This window comes from Seriola dumerili, unplaced genomic scaffold (genome assembly GCF_002260705.1).
Source record: "Seriola dumerili isolate Sdu_G_001 unplaced genomic scaffold, Sdu_1.0 BDQW01000597.1, whole genome shotgun sequence".
Classification (NCBI taxonomy): Eukaryota; Metazoa; Chordata; class Actinopteri; order Carangiformes; family Carangidae; genus Seriola; species Seriola dumerili.
The window spans coordinates 42,348-65,222 of NW_019174852.1; the positions used below are offsets into that span (position 1 = coordinate 42,348).

The window sequence follows — 22,875 nt, forward strand, 5'->3', positions numbered from 1 at the left end:
AAGTCGACAGGTTATGACTCTATAACCATAACATTTTTAAATATGTAGTCACTGTGCCCAAACTGATGTTAGCATTGTGCTTGTACTCGTAGCGATGTGTGACGCTGTATATAGAAGGAGGCATTAGCAAGACGGCTAATCTGGCGACAGTCTCAGCTCTTCTGGAGTCTCAGGGTGCTCTCTGGGTAATTAGTCAGCCAATAATAGAACAGCGACATTACTGCTGTATGAAAATGCTGTGCATGTTCATTCAAATCATAAAACAGAGCAGATCTGCATGCTGAAGTAAAAATAAATGAATGAATGAAGTAAAAATAAATCATTTGGTCTATAAAGGCAAAGCAAAGCACAGAAAGTGTTACTGCTAACTGCTGCGTTTGTTTTATCACCTGAACTGCTGTAATGGAGTTTCTGTCTTTTCCCAGTGACAGAGCAATTATCTTGGAGAGGCCACTGCAGCTTAATAAATAATAAAGAGAACACAGTGCTAACAAGATAAGTGAGTGGCTGAGCTGTGTCAACCTGATGTACTGACTTGGCACTACAGACACCTAATAATCTGAATTATGGAACATTTATTACAAACATTGCAGGACATGACGGATCTGTGCGGCCCCTCCAACTAGCCTTCAAATAAGAAGCTGCTTTCCTTCCTTTCTGAGCTGCTTCATCAAAGACGCACTTAGCTCCGAGGCTAAACAAGGAAACAAATGAGTGCTGGGTTTTATCTGCCATCACTATGGGTTGGTGCTATGTGTTTCTGGCTCTTTTATTTAAGGCTGCAGTAATTAGCAGTCTGTCTGGTTGGCAGAAACAGGAGAAGTGACTGCATACCGGGAATGACAAGAGTCTGTTTCCAAGAAGCTGTCAGCTACGAATCATTGACTATTTAATTTACTATTCACTCACACACACATGCACACACATAAAAGCAAATGGCCAACAGGACCAGGCGCTATAACCATGCAGCTAGCATTGGTGAGTTCAACCATTTTGTTTTACATCCTACACAACCTGAGCTGTTAACCTGGCACTATTTTTTAGCTCTTTGTGGCTCGTTATTTTTGTCCCGTCTAAGTGCACTCATCAGAAAAAGCTCTGATCAACCCACTGCACACTGTTCACCCAGCACCAAGCATCAGGTGAGAGGCACAGTGAGAGCCCGGCTGCTGAACAGAGTGGAGCTGAACAGCCAGATGTTTCAGAGGTCAGAGGTGTAGTGTTATTGGTTTGAGTACCAGAGCGCTCCTATGATGTTAAGTTGTGGGTTATGTAACCACTGTCTCTACGGTGGTAAGTTTACATAGATCAGTCAACTATGATCACATGATTACGTTAGACTGACTTCATGAACAGTTGCATCTTGTTAAGAAAATGACGCAGCATCAAACGAACATCAAAAATGTGTCCAAACGCTGCCTTCACTGAACATGGGGCACGTTGAATTACTTGCTGCTCACACTGCACTTTCTTCTTACTCCAAGGAGTATCATTTGGGCAGAAACTGACAGGCGCCATCTTTAGGACTGGCGAGCTAAACTCATGTGAACCAGCGCTGTTATAAGACTCAAGAATATGAATCCATTTTGAATCTGTAGAGATAAAATCATGATTCTACTATGAATCGATTTTTCTTTCTGCAGCTACAAGGAGAGTGAAGACCGGACTTGGATTGATCAGGTGGACACAAACACCACTCCACATGGATGACAGTGCTGCTCTGTGTCTGCTGGATATGGAAACACTCTGTCGTTTGCTACTGGGCCTTTTGTGGCAGAGGACTTTCTGACATGTGGCAGTACAAAAGCACAGGTGTAAATGAGAATAAATGATGGCTGGATTCCATGTAGCTGCCTCAGTTTCAGGGTCCTGGTAATGTGCATACTGGATCACTGTCACACTGTGAGCCAGCTTTAATGTCATTTGTAAAAACCTTTTCCTTCTACGGCAAATGAGAAGTGCCACTGGAAAAGCAACAAGTCAATGTCGTGTTTAACATTTGAATGAAATGATGTGTGGTCGTCAGGAGAGGAAGAAGGAAGGAGCCTGGATACTTCAGAAACACCTGAAGTATCAAGCTAGTGTGCTCTGTGCAGGTCAGGGCAATGCTTATGTGTTGCTTAGCAACAGTCCAGTACCGGTCCAGTTGCAGAACCATTTGTGTTGGTGTAGACAAATAATGACGAAATAAACAAACTGATCATAATCTTTTGTTGCTTCTTACCGTTAATAATACTGTTATATGGCTGCTGTTGCTGTGTGACGTGGCTCCGGTTAAACCGGTAAAACATGAACAGCTGCCAAAGAATCTTTGTTTCATTATTTAATTTGACTGAATCTAGAAATAAATAAATCCCTCACTGGTGCCGTCCCTCCACATTAAAGCCTTTCATGCTGTTCATATTGTCTTTTTAATGAAGAGACTTTTCACTGTAACATGTTGACAAATTGCTGACATTTTGCTAACAGCTAATGCTACATTATTTACCAGAAATCAATTCTTCTTCACTGCTCTAAAACAACAAAACAACTTCCCTGTGTAGGCGACTGTTTTAGAGCAGTGAAGAAGAATCTGGGAAAACTGGTGTTTTATCAGGGTGTGAAACTAAAAATGTATCAATAAATTAAAAAATGTGATAATTAGTGCATAGACTCACACACTCGCTGATACCTGATCCAGTACTTTACTCAGTATCTGTATCAGAACTACTCAACTAAGTACAACAACTATTCATTAAGGAAGGAGATCAGGGGAAGAAGTGAGCTGAAAGTCTTGGTGAGAGCTAGTTAGACATGTTCAGGTGTTAGTGGAGTTATTTAATACGTCCTTACTCTCTTCAGGTTTTGGTTTTGTGAAGACCAAGTGTCACAACATTTAAAAGTCTTGGTTTACTGAGGATCCCTCCCTGCAGCCTCCTCCGTACACCAGCTTTAACGTGTCAGAGCCCAGGTACTGAACCGCCTGCTGCTGACACACCAACACATGATTCAGGTGAAGTCAGAGCAGTCAATTCAACCTACCACTGTCAAAATGGACGAGAAGTTGAGCACGTGGAACTACAAACATTTACTTTTATATAGATGGATAAAAGTCTCTTTTTTTGGATTTTTCATTATGATCAGGTTTCCGTTCATTCAGCAGTAACACACACGGATCTGAACCTCCGAGATTCATTAATATTTCATTGTTTTTTTTTTAAATATTCAAAAGTAGGAATTAAGTTAATGTGTGGAATGAATCTAGAGAGATGTTTGTGTCCAGGGCTGCGTCCATGAATCAAACGACATCACTGCTTTAACGCTCAGTTTCTAACAAATAGTTTGTCTGACTATATTAGAGATGCTTTTATATTCAGAGGCCGAGTGCCCTGCGGCTGCTTCTGTATGCACATTTTTACACCACACACACACACACACACACACACACACACACACACACACACACACACACACACACACCCGCGCTGGTGTACTGCGTTAGTTTGCCGGGGGCCACTGTGCTGGGTGATGAGTGTTTTTGTCAGAGCTGCTGCAGGGAGAGACGGCCTGCCCCTGCACAGAGAGGCAGGGAGAGAAACCCCAAATATGACAGACACACACACACACACACACATTATTACACCATGTAATTTCACCAGTTTTCACTCTGATGTTCGTCTCCTTCATGTCTTATGATAAATATCTTTAGTTTAACTAAATATTTTTGGGTTTCTGAGACAAAGACATTTAAATATGTCACTTGAAAAACTGAAAAACTATTTCCAGATATTTTTTAAACCAAACAATTAACCAAAAAGGTATTGATAATCAAGGTGTAACATCCAAAGTCAGCAACTTCATTTGACTTGACTTCAGTTTTTAGATTGACAATAATATTTAATTTTCAATCAGAATTTCTGAACTAAATCAGTTCTATTCAGTTTTTTTATGTTTCAACATTAAGTCTTCTTGTGATCATCTTTCAGATCTATATTTCCATAGCTGCCAATCATCATCCGGTGACAGGCGAGACCTTTAGCTGCTACAGTCTTCACAACACGTCTAATTAGTGTTAATGAGAATCAGGCTTCAGCTGATGAGCACCAGCAGCTGGTGCAGGTGACACCAGCTGACAGTCTGAGGGAATGTAAAGTGCTGCTACCCTCTGCTGGCAGAGCTCCAGGCTCCACCACCAAAATACATCACATTCAAACGGAGGCTGTGCTAACTCCAGCATGACGAACAAAACCCATAACGGACTTAACGACTGTTACCGTAACAACTTCATTGTCTCATTCTCCTCCTGCTGTAAAGCTCTCTCTGCTTCCAGCTCGCTCCATTGTTCTGTTCTCAGCATCGGACTCGCTGCCGTCTCTGCTAGCCGCCTGCTCGTTAATCTGGATCCAGCCTATCTCTTCTTCACTGCAACTTCGCTCTCTCAACTCTTCCCTTGTTTCACTCTCCTCCCTCCTCTACACCTGCTCCCTCTCACAGTCGTCAGAGAGGACACGACTCCAGCTCGGTTCTTGGTGCCATGATTGTGCGTCAATTCTCAAGATAGATAATGAAAAATATCACATTTGGTGAGAAGTATCGTGATATTCAATATTACTGAATATCGATCCAAGCCTAATCAACTATCTTACAGATATTATCATAGGAATATAACACAATATAACAACGCGCCAACACCCCTTTAATTTCATGGCTGTAGCTGTTGGATTTGTTGGTTGAGTCACTTTTAAAATTATAATATACATATATATATATTTTACTATTATTAATTAATAATCTTTTTTATTGTTATTACAGTTTTCCTACAAGTATATCGACACACGCACACATATATTACAGACCACACACATCATATTGCCATCATTTTTGGTTCTTGTTTTGTCGTCATGGACACGTCTGTCCATTACGTATTATATGTCACGCCTGTTTTTAATATGTTATCAACAAAGTTGTGAAAAAAAAGAAAACAAGAGAGGGAGTGGTGAACAGGTGAACATGTTAATGAAAGGATGATGTGGACTCGTAATAACGTGCTAACCTGAGACTAGTCTGGACCGGTGTAAAACCTCCTCCGGTACCGGTCCAAAGTCAGTGTCAGGACTTTATGTTCTCCCTGAGCCGGCAGCCCTGGGCTTCCTCCGGGCTAATTAACTTATAGATTCTCTGGTGGCTGTGACACATATGAATATTAAACAGGATCATGAGAGTGAAGCAGTGAATTTATTTTTTGGTTTTTCATATCTCTGACAGGATTTCCCTCCTAAACAGCATCTAGATTTTAATGCTGAATAAAACAACACATCTCCTGTCAGAGTTGAGGACAAACGCTCTCTGGAGGGGAATCCGTCTTTGTCTGGAAGCTGATGGATCTATAGTCCCACCCTCAGGCTACGTCCACACTACGATTTCATTTTAAAATTCATCTCTTCTGTTACGTTTTTGCCTGCGGTCCGCTCTACTTCAGCGTTTTTGAGAAACAAAAACAGAGATTTACAGAAACAAGTTTACTTTGAAAACTCTGGGGTTGTGTTTTACTTTGAAAACTCTGGGGTTGTGTTTTATTTTGAAAACACTGGGGTTGTGTTTTATTTTGAAGACTCTGGGGTTGTGTTTTAGTCTGGACAGAAAGTGAGACCTCTGTAAACGATGAGGTCACACCCACGGTCTCTCCTGATTGGCTCTCATCAGCCTGGACTGAATGACAGTGTCACTGACCTTGTTGTCTTTGCTAGCAGCTGTTGTTCACTTACATTCTCTGTTTTAATGCTACAACTGTCTTTGCTGTTCCTCCTTCAGAGGAGACGATCTACTTCCTGTTTATACCAGCTCATGGTCATGTTCAGGTGTGATAGTCCAGATGTAAATCGATTTCTTTTGAAGACGCAGTTTTAAAATGAAAATGTAGTCATGTGGACGTAGTCTCATTACTACGCACTACTTATATTACTAGTTTTCACTTCTAAAATGTGTCAGCCAATTATTAATCAGCATCCTCTTTAACTATCCACTCAGCTGTTCCTGTCCCCTACAGTCTCCATGTCGATGGATCTATGTGCTGCCACCTTCTTCCTGTTCATACAAACTGTCCATAATTCAAACTTATTTAAGCTAACTCAACAGATCTCGAGCTCACCTTCTCGTAGTACTCCACGTTCTTCTCCGCAGTAGAGATAAAGGCTGATCTGAGGTCAGTCCTCATGCTGCTCTGCCAGCGGGACCAGTCTCCCTTCAGGGCGTTGTTCGCCAGCTCCACCCGGTCTGCCAGAGCGTCCACCTCCTCCTGCAGCTGCCGGTCACACACACAGAGAGACGGCTGATCACTTCAGAGTCTGACAAACACGCCGTCTGTTTGGCGTCATAAATATGAACCAGACTTTGTTGTAGGTTTATGCAGGTGACACTGGGATTTTTGAGAATATCAGCAGCACAGCTGTTAAAGACCATGTCATCAGAGCACTAAAACACAGAGAGGCAGGACATTACTAACGTGAGATGGTTAATGGGATGTGACAGTAGAAGAGGAAGAAGATGCATCATATTTATTCTCCAAATTTATTCAGATTAAAGCTCCAGTTAAAAGAAAGTGAGTGTTTTTTCCTTGTAGAGAGAATCTGAACGTGATGTACGATCAGTCTGGAGAGAAGAGAGAGAAAACACTTTAAAACAAATCAGTTCATACGAGCTTGTTGCAGAAGGACGGCTGTTTTCTTTTCTGTCTTTTAATAGGATTTTAATATTTTAAACAGAGTCACAGGTCGTTTAATAAATTTGCAGATGAGATGAACGCTTATAAAAATGTATATCTACCATTTAAAAAAACTTTAAAGTAAACTTTTAAATAGTCTGAGGTGGGAGTTGGTCTGCTTCTCCTGTGACCATCGTCCTCTTCTTTCCGTCATGATAATAATAACCTACTGCATCTGAAAACATGTCTTTTTTATTCATATATCATGTTTTTTCTTCTACCTGCCCAGTGGTCACAAAAATCAATGAATACTACTTTAAAAGATAGTTTTGACTGGAGGTTAAAATGACCTGAAGCCGGTGGTGGAGTGCCGCTGCACAGACGGAGATCCATACAGAGCAGGTTTCATTAAAGGGTTCCTTTAATAAAACCTGAGAGGTGTCACCAGGTCACCGAGCACCAGACGAGCCGCCTACTCATTTATGGGTAAATCCAATATTAGAAACTTTAATGAAATTATTAAAAAGTAAAACATTCTCTCCTTTAGGACATGACAGTGGAGTCATCTCTTTGGCCTCCTGCCAAATTATTTCACTGAGAGACCCTAAAGTTTTACAAGAACTTACAATGCATTAAACTAAATGCATGTAAATGTATTTTACAACCACGTTCTCCAGCTCTAAAAGCATAAATGTTTTATCTCAGTTAGTGTGGTTTTATTTTTCCTGCAGAGGAACAAGACGACGTTACATTATGTTTTACTGCACAGTGTAAAAGTTCACAGGTTAGTGTCCTCCAAAGATCAGAGCAGCGTCACACTGAATGACTCATGAGCTCCTTACTATAAAAGTTATTATCACTGGTTTTAACTCCACCTGCGTGTTTTAGTATACAAACATTTAACCTGAAAGTGTATAAAAGCCTGACGTGCACGTGACTTTACTGTTCACAGAACAAATAACCAGATGTTATCACACAGCTGGATTCACTGAGCCTGAGCAGAGCTTAGCTGTCTGACATTTAGACTGACAATGGCATTTACTCAACTACACACACACACACACACACACACACACGTTCTATGAATATGAAGAGTAAAATCAAAGTTGTTAATGAGACTGATCAGACTGCTGCTGACCGTCTCTGCAGAGTCGTACTGACTCCATGTACAGCTGGGGTGTCCAGACCTTTTTGAATGGGGGCCAGGGAAGGTGTGAACACACCTGGGGGCCATGCCGTGTGAGAAGCTGCTAGCTTCAGCTAGCTTCCAGATGTTTCACTCTCTCACTGGTGTGAATCATGTGTAGTCTCTTCACATTGAACTCTTTCAATCAGCGACCGTCTCTTGGCGGAAGAGACAAACGACACTACCTAACAGCAACTGTCCGCTGCCTGTTTACAGCCTGTTTATGGAAACACTGGTTCCACCTGGATTGTACAGGTGTCTACGAACTGTAGGGTGGTGCTGCCATCGTGAGGTGAGCGGGAAAAACACAAAGGAACATGTTTAACTTCTCATCAGCGCATCAATTCGTTTGAATTTTATTTCACTTATTTGTATAGCGCCAAATCAAAACACACATTATCTGAAGGCTCTTTACAGGTCAAGGCCTTTTAACATTAGAGAGACCAACAGTTCCCACAATGAGCAGCACCTGCCACAGTGGAGTGTTTAATAATCAGCTGATATCAGACCAACCTCCCTGAGAACTCAAAACACTTTTCCTCAACCAGCAATTTAATTTAATAAAGACAGAAATGATTTTAGACTGTTTTTGATTGCAGGAGTTCTGGAGGACATGTTTTTATATAATACAATAAAAGTAAAAGTACAGGAAGCAGCAGCGGTGATGCGTTCAAGAAACTCAACTCTAATGACACTGTGCAGCTAAATGGAGCAGCGCTGCCCCCTGCTGGCCGAGGGGAGTCACAGAAACATTCAGTCTGTCTGGTAAAAGGTCGACTCATATGAAAGCTCAGTATTTTCTCTCCAGTAAAAGGTCAAGTAAGTGTTTACAGAGGAGAGGAGTTTTCCTCTGTGCAGTGTGGAGCTCAGACAGATTCTCATCGGACTGATCAGCTCTGAATTACTGCTGGTACCTGACATTTCTGGATGACTGTTGGTTTCCTTCCTCAGCCTCCGATCAAGATCTGAACCGACAGCGATGTGATGAAGACACACACGCGGACACGACAAAGAAAAGACGTCACATGTCTTGTGTTTCAGACGGAGCGGTCACGGTCGGTGTCTCCAGTGATGACTGAACACAAAGCAACCTGATCAAACTACTACCACTGCTTCGTGAGCAGAGGTGAGAGAGTCCACACTCTCGCTGAGACGAGAGCCGAGCAGCTGATCTGAACCCAGGTTACCTCGTGTGTTGACTCAGACCAGACAGAGAGTTTTAAAGTCTCTGCTCTGGCTCCCTCTCTGCTTCAGTGGATTATTAAAGCTCTTCACGGTCTCAGTTCTTCTTATTTATCAGATTTGTTTTTGTCCTATGAACCTTCATGAACCTTCAGGTGTTCTGCTCGTGGTCTTTTAACCCAGGTCTTCAAGTCAGAACCAAAACCCACAGTGAGGTTCTACGCCTGTGGGAAGGTAGACCTGAAGACCTGGGGGTGGCAAACTCAAGACCGGCCTTTATAATCTGGCTTTTAATTGAAATTTATTAAATTTTATTAATCTATATTTCTATTTATTTCTTGATTGCTTTCCTTTTAATACCCTACTCCTATTTCTGATTATTTATTTTATTTCTGGTTCTCTCTTTGAGCATTTTATTATTTATCTTTACTATTTTGTCTTTATTTTAATTTTATTTTTACTTCCTTTTTTATTTTATTTTTTTTATATTCTACTTTTTGTTTCTGGTTTTACCTTAATAAATTTCCATGTTATTATTTTATTATTTTATCTTCATCACGCTGTCGCTTCAGTGTTTCCTCAGTTCCTCTTATTTTTGTCTTATTTTTATTGTTTTTATTTATTACTTACCTCAGTCTAGAAAATCTAAATGAAAAGGTTTAATTCTCGAGGGAGAATAAATTCTGTGCTTTTCATTAGAAATCATTAGAAGCCCTCACACCCACTCGTCTCGCAGTGAGAGATTTAGTCTCCTGCTGTGGACCGAAGGGCTGAACTGAAGGAAGGCCAGACCGGACACACAGTGAGTGGGTCGGCTTGGACTCTTTCTTGGTACCTACACAAAATGTGTTTGAATCTCCAGCCATGGAGAACGGTCAGATACTGAGAGCTGGAATCAAACATCGGCTCAGATCGTTAGTTTTCTTATTCTATGATCAGAGAGTTCAAACCTTTACAGAGTTTAGAATATTTTCTCCAGTTCTTGAACGGCTGATTGTGCTGAGACAAACTAAAACATTTGGCTTCTCACGTTAAAGTTAAAATGTTTTTTAGAAAAGATATTTTTATAGTTTTTGTTACTGAAACTGAAACTAAGGTTGTACAGAAAACTTTGCAGCGATATCCAAAGACAAATAAATGGCAGCCTAACGGTTTCAGTGCATGCCATTCGCTTCTGGCCAGTGACCTTTGCTGCATGTGACATCCTTTCTCTCCTCCATGTTTCCTGTCTTCCTCTCCACTGCTGGCTCTCAAATAAAGCTTAAACTGAAGGATAATGGAGACACTTAAAGCTGCAGTGTGAAGTTATCTGAAAAAATATCTAAATATCGTCTGTTAACATTACAACAACAGCTCTCCTCCATCCATTCATAAACACTCTGTCTTTATGGAACATATATGAAAACTTGAGGTCAAATATAAGTGTAATAAAATATATAATTGTGTAAAACTTTTCTGACTAAATGTCCTTAATGTGTAACGTAAACTAAGCGTGGCTGATATCCAAAATGTAATATATAGGTAGAGCCCAAATATGAAGATATGTACCATATTAATGTTATATAGTTGTCTTATTGTATTTTATGGTTCAGGTACAAGTGATGCTGCCACTAAACAGCTGTTCCAAGATTTATTTTATCACATGACCAGGTTCAATGTTCAGGAAGAGAAGCAGAGAAATGAGGGTCGGACTTTGCAGCAGGGCAGACGGAGCAAAACCACAACCTACAGAAACACACTTGTTTTATGAGAAATATCACATATGGTGGGAAACATCAGGAGCCCAGCTTCTAGTAACTACAAGATAAAAAGTATTTCTGTTCAGAGAAGTTTTTCAAGCTGTCACACATTCCTCAAATGAAAACCTCCCACAAATCAACACATACTAAGAAATGAATAACTCAGAGACAGCGTCTTTGAGTCGAAGCTGGCTGAGAGGAAGTGTTTCCTGAGCTGCAGCGTGCGGCCACGTCCAGTAACAAAGACTTTTCCCTTCTCATTAGCACAGATCTGTTAAAGGCAGAAACAGACTGATACACATTACAGGCTGGAGGACTGAATTAAAGAAGGTCCATTCACTCACACACACACACACACACACACACACACACACACACACACACACAGCTAATTAAAGCAAGAATAGGATACGAGTCTGTGGGGGAATATCTGAGTCCTGCTTCTTAATTAAAATTTCACAGATGGATTTTGATATCAGCTAGGTGAGGGGACACACACCTGCACACCTTCACACACACACACAACACACACTCGTACACAATATTTTCAAAGATGCAAACCACCTCGAGTAAAGTGTTTAAAAATAGCTCTGTCCTTTGCTCGCCTAACTTTCCATCTTCGCTCTTTGTCTCCTGACATTTTGAAGCGAGTCGTCGTCTAAAAAGGATGTGGGAATTTTCATTACGCCACGATTAGCTGCTGGGCTTACAGCGTAAAATAATATTGACAGCTCTTACTCCCGCTGAGCTGAGGACGGGCTTCCAGTCGACAAGCCTGGATATTCAGGTAATCCTCCCAGGAAGCTGTTTTTCCTCCCCAATATGAGCTGAGGGCGGCCCTGAGAGAGAGGCCCTACTCCACGCTGCACTTTATTACACCTAATCTCTGGGAAGATGACCGGAGGCCGGCTCAGAGGGACGCGGCGAGGGAGGAGGGAGGTGTGTGCCTCTGATTCTGTCAGTGTGTGTGTGGATGTAAAATCATACTCACTGCTTCTTGGTCGACTTTTCTGGAAGCCAGCGCCTCGTTCTTGGCTTCGAACTCGGCTTGGATGTTGTCTCTGCGTCTCATCACAGCCTGGGACAAACAAACCAGGAGAGAGTTACTTCTTCAAACGACTTCACAACTTCATCAAAGTCACTTTTTGTTCCTCTGCGCCGGCGACAGTCAGAGCAGCGGCCATTTTGTTTTCAGGTTGTTCATCTCATTCTCGTGAACGCAGTATCTCAGTAACGTCGTGATGGAACTTCTTCAAACTTGGCACAAACACTTGGACTCAAGGATGAACTGATTTTGGTGGCTAAAGGTCAAAGGTCAAGGTCAGTGTGACCTCACAAAACACATAACTCAAGACTTCACACAGCAATAATCCTAAAATTTCACACAGATGGTTGATATTTTCTCTGACTGGATAAACAGGGATGTGACCTGGAACTAGTCTGAGTGGCGGAGGGACACGACCACGAGGAAATGATTTGAATTATTTAGAAATCACTGTTTGTCCAGGGGTCTGTGTGAGTCTAACAGCTGTTGAACGCATCCTCACGTCTGTTTCCATGGTGCTGGACAGGAAGTGGTTTAAGGACAATTCACCTGAAGAACTGAACTGCCTGTAAGCGATGCTCAAATCAGTATGTCTCTACGTTTTGACCCAAATGCAGCTCCCAGGCTGCGGGTGTGGCTCCTGTAGACTTTCACTCAGCAGATGATTCAGTCACATAATGAACAACTAGAATTTCTGCCTCGTGGCTGTTTCCTCCAACAACCAGTCAAGCTGCAGGAAATAAGGTCACAGTCTCTTCTGTCCCTGAGTCACAGTGTTGAATAATGAGCACAACATTATGATGTCACAGTGAAGTTCACCGTGTCACCACATCATCATTTTATCCTTATGGACATTTGAGTTAAATTGTGTCAAATTTAATTTTAAATTTTAAATTTTAAAAAATAAATTGTGTGTAACAGAGTTCTGCAGGAATTATCCTATAACCTGGAAATAAGTTGTATTTTATCACTTCCTGTTTCCTGGTCCTGAAGTCTCTGGTTTGTCTCTGGGTTTTAGGTTCGATGACTGAAATATAAGCTCAAGACATTTTCACGTTTTATTCTACTTCATAAAATACATCAGTAAATACTCCAGTCCTGATTTCTTTAGTCACATCTTGGTTGCTAACGAGTGTCTGAATGAGACACAGAGGTTGTTGGGGACGTTAAACATCGTCACGTCGAACATGAAAACTGATCAACTCACCAGTCCACCTTTACAGCCTGGTTAACTCACCAGTCCACCTTTACAGCCTGGTTAACTCACCAGTAACTGAAGAGCTACTGGAGCTTTCATCCTCGTAATCTTGATCATCCTCTGACTTTTCACCAGCTGTTATTCTAACTACTAAACATCAGCATGTTTACACTGTGACGATGTTAGCACGCTGACGTTAGCGTAGCTCAGACTCTGAACGACACATGACGAGACACGTCCACCTCTCACCTGACGACAGCCTCTGTTCACTGCACAGCTGCTTCCTGTTAATTACCACCTGACTGACGACAGAGGACCTGAACAGCTGTGAGGGTCTGCACTGACCGGAGGTGAGGGGGTCGTGGTGATGCTTCTCACTTCTCTTTTATTCACTGTGTTTTATTTATAAAGGTACGGAAGCTGAGAAAGGCCGTACCTGCAAATACTTTTTTATCCCGTTATCCCGAGATATTATCAGGAGAAAACGATCTTTTGTTATCTCGAGATAAGGAGATAATTATCTCGTTATCTGACAAAGACAAAGCTCGACTTTGTTGATCAGAGATCAGAGGCAGAAACTTCTAGAGCTGTGAAGTGAAAGTGTCAGGACGACACATCGATCAACGCATCAGAGAATATTTCAGTCAAGGCCAGAAATCTTTGAAATGTCTTTCCACACAAGATCATTTTCTGATCAGTCCTCGTCAGCTAACGAGTTACTAAGGACTGTTGCTAAGGAGGAGAGTTACTGCCACTCAGTGTGTGAGGTTCAGTCAACATCATCTCCTCCTGATAACATCTGGTTATCTGGGGTTAACGAGTTCTGTTAACTTGAGATAACAGGATTAAAAAATATTAGTGGGGCTGGCCTTTCTCACATCGACCTGCAGGAAGGACACACATCAACTGTGCATACATGATTTAGACTGAGTGCACGCCAGTTCAGTGAGTTTGAGTTAAAAAGTGTCGTTAGATTTTTGAATAAATGCAGTTTTAAAACTGTTAAAAACCAACAGAGAAGTTAGAGAAACTCATCTGTTGAATTCATTATTAGACTTAAAACAAAAGAGGGAAAATGTCCTTTATATGAAAAATAGAAAAGAGTCAGTAAACCTCTCAATCTGCCAAGCTGAAGGCAGAGAAGCTGCTCTCTGTGATCGATTAGTCGTGTCTGTAAACGTCAGGAGGAGGAGCTTTCAGAGAGCGAACGTCCCGTGTCACATCTGGATCGATTCTCTGTCGGTTCAGGTCGTAACACTCACACAGTTTTGACTTTAGATCATCCGTTTATTCTGGAGCCTGCAGACGTTCGGAGCGTCTCCTGTCTGCCGGTGTCAGGTGTGAGTCGTGTGTTCTGGACTCACCTTCAGTGTCTCGGCACAGAGGACGTACTCGTGCAGGGCAGGGACCAGGACCTCAGACAGATGGTGGATCTGCTCCTCTGTTTCCTTACTGCACCGCTCCACGCAGCCGGCCACGCCCTTCAGCGGCTCCGCCAGCTCCTCCTCTGACCCCGCCCACTGGGTGTAGGTGGGGCCGTACTGCCTCATCTCGTCCAGGTACTCTGGATGCACAGAGGATCAGATCTGTTATCCTTCAAGTTCAGAAGTATTTATATAGTATATAATATCAATCAGGTTATATATAAATAGTTTGTGTGCTGTCTAAGACGATGCGTGTCCTGATCCGGGGTCTGCACAGACCTCCTCAGTGTGAGTGCTGCGGTACCTCTCTGCTCCTTGATGATCCTCTGGGTGACTTTGTCCACGGAGCAGACCTTGTTGCTGAAGTCCTCCACGTACTCCTGCATCGTGGTGAACTCCTCCGGTCGGCTCCTCAGGCCTCGTACCGAGTTGGCCACGGCCCTCACCGTCTCTCCCATCCTGCTCAGGAAACCTGGACCCTGCTTCTTGTGGGACGTCAGCTCCTGCAGGAGGTCAGGAGGCTTTAATGAGGCCCAGTACAAAATCAACTATATATATATATATATATATATATATACATACATAACTTCATTTTCAACGTCCGTAAATAAGCTTCCTGACAATTTAACCTCCTAACCATTAAAGGAACAGTCGAACATCTTTCATGTTTCTAATAGAGATGAGAAGATGGATATTAATGTCATGTGTTAACTACAGAGCTGAAGTCAGGACATGTTAGCCTAGCTTAGCATAAAGACTGGAAGCAGGGGGAACAGCTAGCCTGGCTCCCTCCAAAGTTCAGTACACCTACCGCATCTGTTGTCATGTTCTGAACGGAGTATTTGCTCCTTGTTGTTTTCTTGTTTTAGTCAGTATGTTTATGTGTTTCTGTGATCAGTATATCTACTTATTTTATACATTTGTTTTACTTTACTTTTATTTATCTAAACGTCTTTTCCCTTTGTACCGCTCAAGCTGTGTTTAAAAGAGCTCTAGAAATAAACTGGACTGTACCTTGCAACACATTCAAAGCTCATTAATAATATTCAGTGTCAGTGACGAGCTGGAAATACTTCTCAGGGCTACTTCCTGTTTTTTTGCACCATTTGCACCACTGCACTATCCAACCCAACTGTGTGTGTGTGTGTGTGTGTGTGTGTGTGTGTGTGTGTGTGTGTGTGTGTGTGTGTGTGTGTGTGTGTGTGTGTGTGTGTGTATGAGAGACCTGTGCAGTCAGGAAGACTCTGAAGTGCTGGCTGCAGGACAGGATGGGATGCTCGGAGATCTTGTTGAGGAAGCGGTGCAGAGCTCTCCTCCTGGTCTCAATGAAGTCGTCGTTGAAGCGCTCCACCATGCCCTTCATCACGAATTTCTCCGGCAGCGGCTGAAAAAGGAAAACGCCACAGCGTAGCACTCAGAACGAGGCCAGAGTGTGTCATGAAGGTGATAAACCTCCATGTGACCAGAAGACATTTTACTTCCCTGCACTCAGGACGGTAAAACGTCACTTCCTGTTACTGTGAACTCAATCAACCTCTGTCATCTGTGTGGATTCTACATAATAATACATCTTGATTTTCTTTATTTCTTTTTATTATAACCATCTTTTTCCATTCTAGTCGTTTCACACAACTTGAAGAGACGACGCTCTACATTTCACTGCACATATCACTTACCCTTTGAATCCCTGAATCAATCTTCATGTATGTGTGCATGTCAGTTAATAAATATATATATTTAAAAAAAGAAAAGTGCATAAGTACAAAAAAGGAATATAAGAAACCAAAGAACAAGATTTTTCTGCACTCGACTAGAGAATTAAATGTTTCATCGTCTTTCCGTCCTGATGGTTGGATTTTCTGACACTTTTATATTCATATTTACATCACAGCACTAAAACCACTCTTATTTCTTCTCCACAGAAACAGCTACTTAAGCAGACGTGATAAATTATGTGTGAACAGCAGCGTGGCCCAGTAAAGAGACAGAGTCCTGCTTCAGACCCACAAAAACACAACCTGATTCCAAACCACACAAAGTACTGAAAGACTGTAAGATCTACTGTGACGGAGACCAGTTGCAAAACTGCTGATTCTCTCCGTTTTATTTCATGTAATCATTATTCACATAATAATTACACGTCTAAGTTTCCGTGCTGTAAGAAAGTGAATAAAAACCACAGGAATCCTGGACGTGCTTTGGAAAATGGCCGACAGTAACATTAACTGTCTGACTGAAACATCCTGCCCTGGTCTGGGTGGACTCGGAGGCGGCACACAGATGTGTTAAGCAGATGATGTGGTGTGTCAACACGTACGTGGACGATGAGCGTCGGGTGGTTTTCCTCCAGTCGGCTCCGGAGCCACAGGAAGTCCTGGTAGCGCCGGCGTACCTCGTACTCACTGGAGTCGAACTCACTCCTCGTGGTCTGGAGACAGAAGATGAGAATTAGTTCAGAGCCGCCATGACACAGGACTCATTTCCTGGTTCTAGCTCGGTGACAACACGCTGCCTCTCCTCTCTGGAGCGCTGCATTTGATGGCAAGAAGAAGAAAAACCCTCCTCACCTTGGTCAGGACCCTGTACATGATGAAGGTCTCGATGGCAGTGACGTGGCTCTCTGGGTTGTCAACGGTGACGAAGATGTCTTTGGCGTTGGCGTCCTGCTGCTCCTCCTCATCCTCCTCCAGTCTGTACTGGTTGACCATGGAGCTGGGGGAGTTGGGCATGGGGCTGCCGTCGGCCAGCGATGTGTTCTGGACCAGAGAGACCATGTGACAATGACATCACTGTCAGACCGCAGCGGCGTTCACAACAAACACAACTTCTACAAGTTTCAGGTGAACAACAGAATCAATGTTTTCAAAGAGAGACTCTAAGCGTTTAATCCACGGTGTCTCCATGGCAACAGGCTGCTCATCTCCCCTCACTCTGAACAGGTAAAAACATTTGACTTTGGACAAACACAGCTCAGTCCACAGATCATCATCATCATCATCATCATCATCATCATCATCATCATCATCATCACCTCCACTTGACTCCGGTGAAGATCTGTAGCTCCACTCTCTGCCTGCCTGACCCGATGTTACTCCCTCCCCTTGTATACATTATATACATGTATATTTATATTACATTTTTCAACAAGCCCTTCTTAGTGACAGGAATAAAACTCTTAATTAACGTATGGTGTTACATTACTGTGAATATGAACTGTAAGGAGCTCAACCTGTAAATAATCCTTAAATTTCTTTTATCAGTTACTGTCTATCACTGTTGTTTTACACATGAAATTTAAACTAATTAATCCAACATCAGCAAACAGCATCCAGGCTCCTACAGTGTAGAGCTGTTGGCCCAAAGCAGCAGGGAATCAGACTGACACCACCTCCAGGTCTGTCCATGAGATCTCAGCACAAAGACTGTGACCGGGGAAACAGTGAGTCTGCTTCAGAACCTCCTACCAACACCTCTAAAGCTCAGTCACTATCACATGACACACTGTTTAATCCAAACAAAAGTCCAGTGTAAAAAAACAACAATTCACCATTGTATGAGTTGTGTCCCAAACTACGACTTGGCTCAGGTGATTATAACTTCCTAGTCTCGGCTGATTGGCTGCTGGTCCTGGACAAGAGAAGGTGAACCCTGAGTGGTTGTGCTAATCTGTAGTGTTTCTTGTGGCGGCTTTTGACCGTCATCGTGGTTTTTGAATCCAGTTCTGCACAGCAGACTGCACAACGTCTTCCAGTGCAGAATATAATTCTTCTTCTTCACCATCGCTGTGTTTCCAAGACTCTGACACATTCCTCCCTCCCTCCCTTTCTCTCTCTCTCTCTGTCTCTCCCTCTCTCCCTCCCTCTGTCTCTCTCTCTCCCTCTCTCTCTCTCTCTCTGTCTCTCCCTCTCTGAGTTGAACTACTGAAGTTTATAACACACTATGTTGTCATGAGCTTCCTTCACTGTGTGGAGATACTTCCTGTATATCCTGCTCTGAGGGTTTTCAACAGTGAAACACCCAGTTTATCTTTGAATACTAACTCTGGGAGCCATCTGGGCCCCGTGGGCGCGTTTCAATTTGCAGACCTGTGCAGATGGTGTGTGGGGTAAGGAACTGAGGCTAAATGTGCTCTGTCAAAAAATTGGACTGGATTAATTCCCCACTCGGTGAATCTCCTCACACACACACACACGCGCGCGCGCACACACACACACACACACACACACACACACACACTGAACTGTACATTCAATAATAAAAGAGAGAAACTGTTGTTCTCAACTCTGACATCAACAGAACAAGCTTTGATTCCTGGGTTAGAAACATTAAAGTAGGCAGGAGTGATGAGGTCAAAGGTCAGCAGTGACAGAACTCACATGAGGACAGTTCATGCATTTCACATACAGGTGAATCATGTCCAGTACCTGCTTCAGAGGGTGAAAACAGCCCTGCATTAAAACACCACAGGTCCCCCACAGCAGGGTTTGAAGGCTACGGTGGCCCAGAGAGCACACAGCACGTAGCACAACACAACAGTGACGTTTGAAGTTAAAGCATTGAACAACAAGTTCGTCCCAGCCTGGTTCATCACTCTTTAGTGTCCCCTGGACACACTTGTGTTGTGTTGTGAGTGTTTGCAGCTCATGTGTTGATGAAGATTGTTTTGTGTTCTCTCAAGTTTCCTAAGGGTCACCGTGGAAGGTTTATCAGACAACACTGCACAGACGTCTGTGACAGTTTGACTCAGGACTCAGGAGTTTTCATTGCAACTACTAAGAAGTGAAGATTAGAAAACCATATTAGAAAGTCATTTAGCAGGAATGTGCGTTTCATGAACTGTATGTACTGTATTACGCAGCGTTGCGTCTGTGGCATCTGTCGTTTCAACCTCTTCAAGCTGTCCCACCCCCCTCCTCCTCTCTGTGCACCACACTGGCTCCCTGTTGCAGATCAGATCCACTTCAAGACCCTGCTCCTTCTCTCCTCCAGCCAAGGTCAAACCCTACAATCTTTCTGCTCATCCACCTTGGGGCAACAGGCTGCTCCGTCACCATCACTGGGCTACGTTCTGCCGCTCCCTGAAAACTGCAGACTACACCATGCTGGCACAAAAACTTTGTGCCTCCGCCAATCAGTTATGGCCAGAAACATGTTTTGTGAGGTGACAGTGCCCTTGACCTGTGACCTTTGACCAACAAATTCAAATCAGTTCATCCTTAAGTCCAAGTGGACCTCTGTTCCAAATTTAAAGAACTTCCCTCATGGCGTTCTTGAGATATCGCGTTCACGAGGACGGGACAAACGGACACAACAGGAAGTCCTTGAAGAGCTAAGAAAAGCGTAAATCTGACCATTGACACCTGGACGACTTCACCTGCTGATGAAGATCATGTGGTATCGTCGAAAGCCCCTGAACAGCTGCTATATGGACCTCATGGTGAGATCACTGTGTTAGCACCGTCACTGTTAACCAAGCAGAAAACTGCTTATTTCAGTCCTGGTTTTCCTCCTCAGACTGTTCACTGACTCTGTCGTCCAGATTCACAGAAATACGAGATCACCTGAAGTTAAATCTCAGGGAACCAGCAGCGTGGCCGAAGACTCCTGAACCTGCACCTGGAGCTCCGACAGCAGATCAGCAGGAAATGCCACAGTCTGATATCCGAGCGCTGATGCTGCTTCCCTGATCAGCTGACAGACTACTGTCTATATGACATACGTCACACGATGCAACACTCTGCATCATCTACGGCGATTTCACTGTACGCTGACTTTATGCTTCTTCAGCAGGAAGCTGCAGAAACCCCAGAGAAACAGCGGGGGTGTGAATACAACACTACAACTTTCCAACTGATAACAAAATGATCAAATTTAAGATGAGGCGACATCTGTGAGTTTCACTGTGTGAGCTCAGGCCTGTTCGCAGCAGACTTCATGTTTTCACATTCAAATCATCCAATTTATGCAAACATGTGCTGCCTGCAGGTCTGTTTCCTGTAACAACAGCTGAGAAGCTGCTGAGGTCAGCACAGGGCCCAGAGCGCTGCCGCCCAGGATACACAACACATCATGACTCTCCCCTGCCAGACAGTTTGGTCGTCATGTGACCGTACATATGTAGCAGGGAGCTCTCACTCTGTCTGCTTCAGCACAAACACAGAACCGCCTCCAGGCAGTGTTACTGGAGAGTTCATTTAGACCAAAATACACTCAAAGAGAAACCACAACCACCATCTATGGTAAAGTGTGGCAGATGAGACCAGAGCTGGTGGAAAGGTCGTCAATATCTACAAATGGCTTCCACATTTAAAAACATGTTTGAGTCTAACAGTTGGACGACCTCAGCCGACAAGATCCACGGTGGAAAGGAACTGATCAGATCAGCTGTTCTTCACAAGAAAACCAGCTCTTGATCATGTCAGTAGCAGCTCAGTTGTTGTTGGGATTCGGCCGATCGTGTATTGACAATAGCTGATAGTCCCCCCCCCCCTGCTAAAGCCAGTTATTGTCAACTGTCTGGGCATCAGTGCAGGTTTATGTTTTTACAGCAGAAAACATCAAACACTGCTCTTGAACACAACCCAGTAGATTCATTGTGCTTATCAGTGTTTGGTCAGGTCAGGTGACACAACATGACTCAAACTCAACCTATAAAGGGGAATCTCTGCCCAACTTTGGCCCGAGGTCAGGACGTTGTAAAAAGAAGCTGGAACTGCTTTGTAGAAGTGGAAATGACTAGAGCTGCAACAATTTTCATCATCAATTAAGCTTCTGATTCTTTTCTCAATTAATCTTTTGTTTGTTTGGTTCATAAAATGCTGAAAAGAGGATATTCAATTTACTGTCACATATGACAATAATTAGTAATTAAGATAAAAAAAATGAATATTCAATTATCAAAATAGCTGCTGATTAACACACGCCTCTCTGACCAATCACAGAGCAGCTTTACAGATCAGCTGATATATACCAAACAGCCATCTTTACATCTCCTGCCAACCTGGAGACAACATCGCGGTTGCCATTGACGACACTAGTTCACCTGGTCCTGCGGTGGTAGCACAGCCTGACACTTGTGTCTCGTTTTGAGGTTCCAGTCTTGAGACCTCCCTTTGTTCACATGTTGATCTAAATCAAGCCCAGCAGAAACTCACACAGAGATACACTGAATAAAGCTCCATTCACCGTATCCTCCACTGAAGCCTCCAACCATGCTCACGTAGCTGTGAGTGAAATCTGTGTATTCACAGTAGGTCACGGTGTGGAGCCCGTGTTCATTTAGGTATAAATAAACTAAAGCATCATCTCAATCTATATCATTTTCTAACTTTTCAACAACTTTGTGATTCTTCTTCTTTTATAGAATTCTAACTTTGATGTCAGAATTCATGATTAAAGTCTGAATTCTGAGTTTAAGGCCTCTTTAAATCTCAGAATTGAATCTTTAAATCTGAGAAAAAGGTCAGATTTCTGACTTCACATTTGACCCTAATCCTCTTCCGTACATTCCCAGTCAGAGCTCGGTGACTGCTGAGCTGAGGAAGAGTCACACAGGTAGATACAGGTGAACCAGGCTGAGGGTTTTAGAGCTCCTGGACTAGTTGCTGACTCTTGTGTTGGAGCCGGATTGAAGAGGAGAGTCTGTAGGTCGGTTAAACACATTAAAGGCCGTTTGTATGTGTGAGAAGTTTCGCAGCTTCGTAAATAAACCTTAAAAGATTAAAACACCGGGCGGGGGTTGGTGTTAGCTTGTCCGTGGAGGCGCGGGGGACAGTCGGGTCCTAAGGTCAGCTCATCAGCTGACACGGGACGTTGCTTTCCTTCCCTCTGTGACTTCACCACGGACTGTCACTGCTCTCTCTCACTGGACGAAACTTACTGACTTTACATTAACTTCACACTAAGTTCAGTTAAAGTCTGTGACAGGCTCAAATCCACGTAGCAAGAAAACCATCGGAACTATCTGAAGCTCAGTCCGGAGCTTTCGACTCGTTTCCGTTGACTTTCTCTTTACCTTACTGAAAACCTCCAGGTCTTCATCCTCGTCCAGGTCCAACATGTGTCCGGAGAAGTCCGCGGGGACCGTCTGTCCGCTCATCTCTCTCTCAGACTCCACAAATGGACCGAGTTCATGAGACAGACCTGAGAGCTAAACTTCCAGCACAACTTCAGAGCAGCGGGAACCCGAAGCGACGGCGCGTGAGCGAGAACAGCGTTTCCTCTCACGGATTTCAAAGTAAAAGCCAGGGGCCGGTCGCACAAACCACCTTAAGTTTTCTACTTAAATATGACCCTTAAGGTTTAACTTGTCCTTAGCTGAGGGAGTTACTTAAGGGTGCTGCACAGACTCTCTTCAACGGTTTCCTTAGTTAAGGGAAAAAGTGAAGGCATCCGCAGCAGTCTAATTCTACTGTTTCCATGG

General features: G+C 43.2%; 1 protein-coding gene across 1 annotated transcript in view; it reads right to left on the reverse strand.

Moving 5' to 3' along the window:
* snx7 (sorting nexin 7) overlaps positions 1-22,637 on the reverse strand; it is a 35,029-nt gene extending 12,392 nt beyond the window's left edge. Inside the window, exons 1-8 of the mRNA XM_022764906.1 lie at positions 22,468-22,637; positions 17,021-17,209; positions 16,771-16,881; positions 15,679-15,837; positions 14,758-14,956; positions 14,394-14,593; positions 11,778-11,864; positions 6,128-6,280 (exon numbers count right to left, since the gene is read on the reverse strand). Of these exons, the coding sequence (XP_022620627.1) occupies positions 6,128-6,280; positions 11,778-11,864; positions 14,394-14,593; positions 14,758-14,956; positions 15,679-15,837; positions 16,771-16,881; positions 17,021-17,209; positions 22,468-22,551 (1,182 nt within the window). The 5' untranslated portion in view covers positions 22,552-22,637. The remainder of the gene's footprint in view (positions 1-6,127; positions 6,281-11,777; positions 11,865-14,393; positions 14,594-14,757; positions 14,957-15,678; positions 15,838-16,770; positions 16,882-17,020; positions 17,210-22,467) is intronic.
* Between the last annotated feature and the right edge of the window lie 238 nt (positions 22,638-22,875).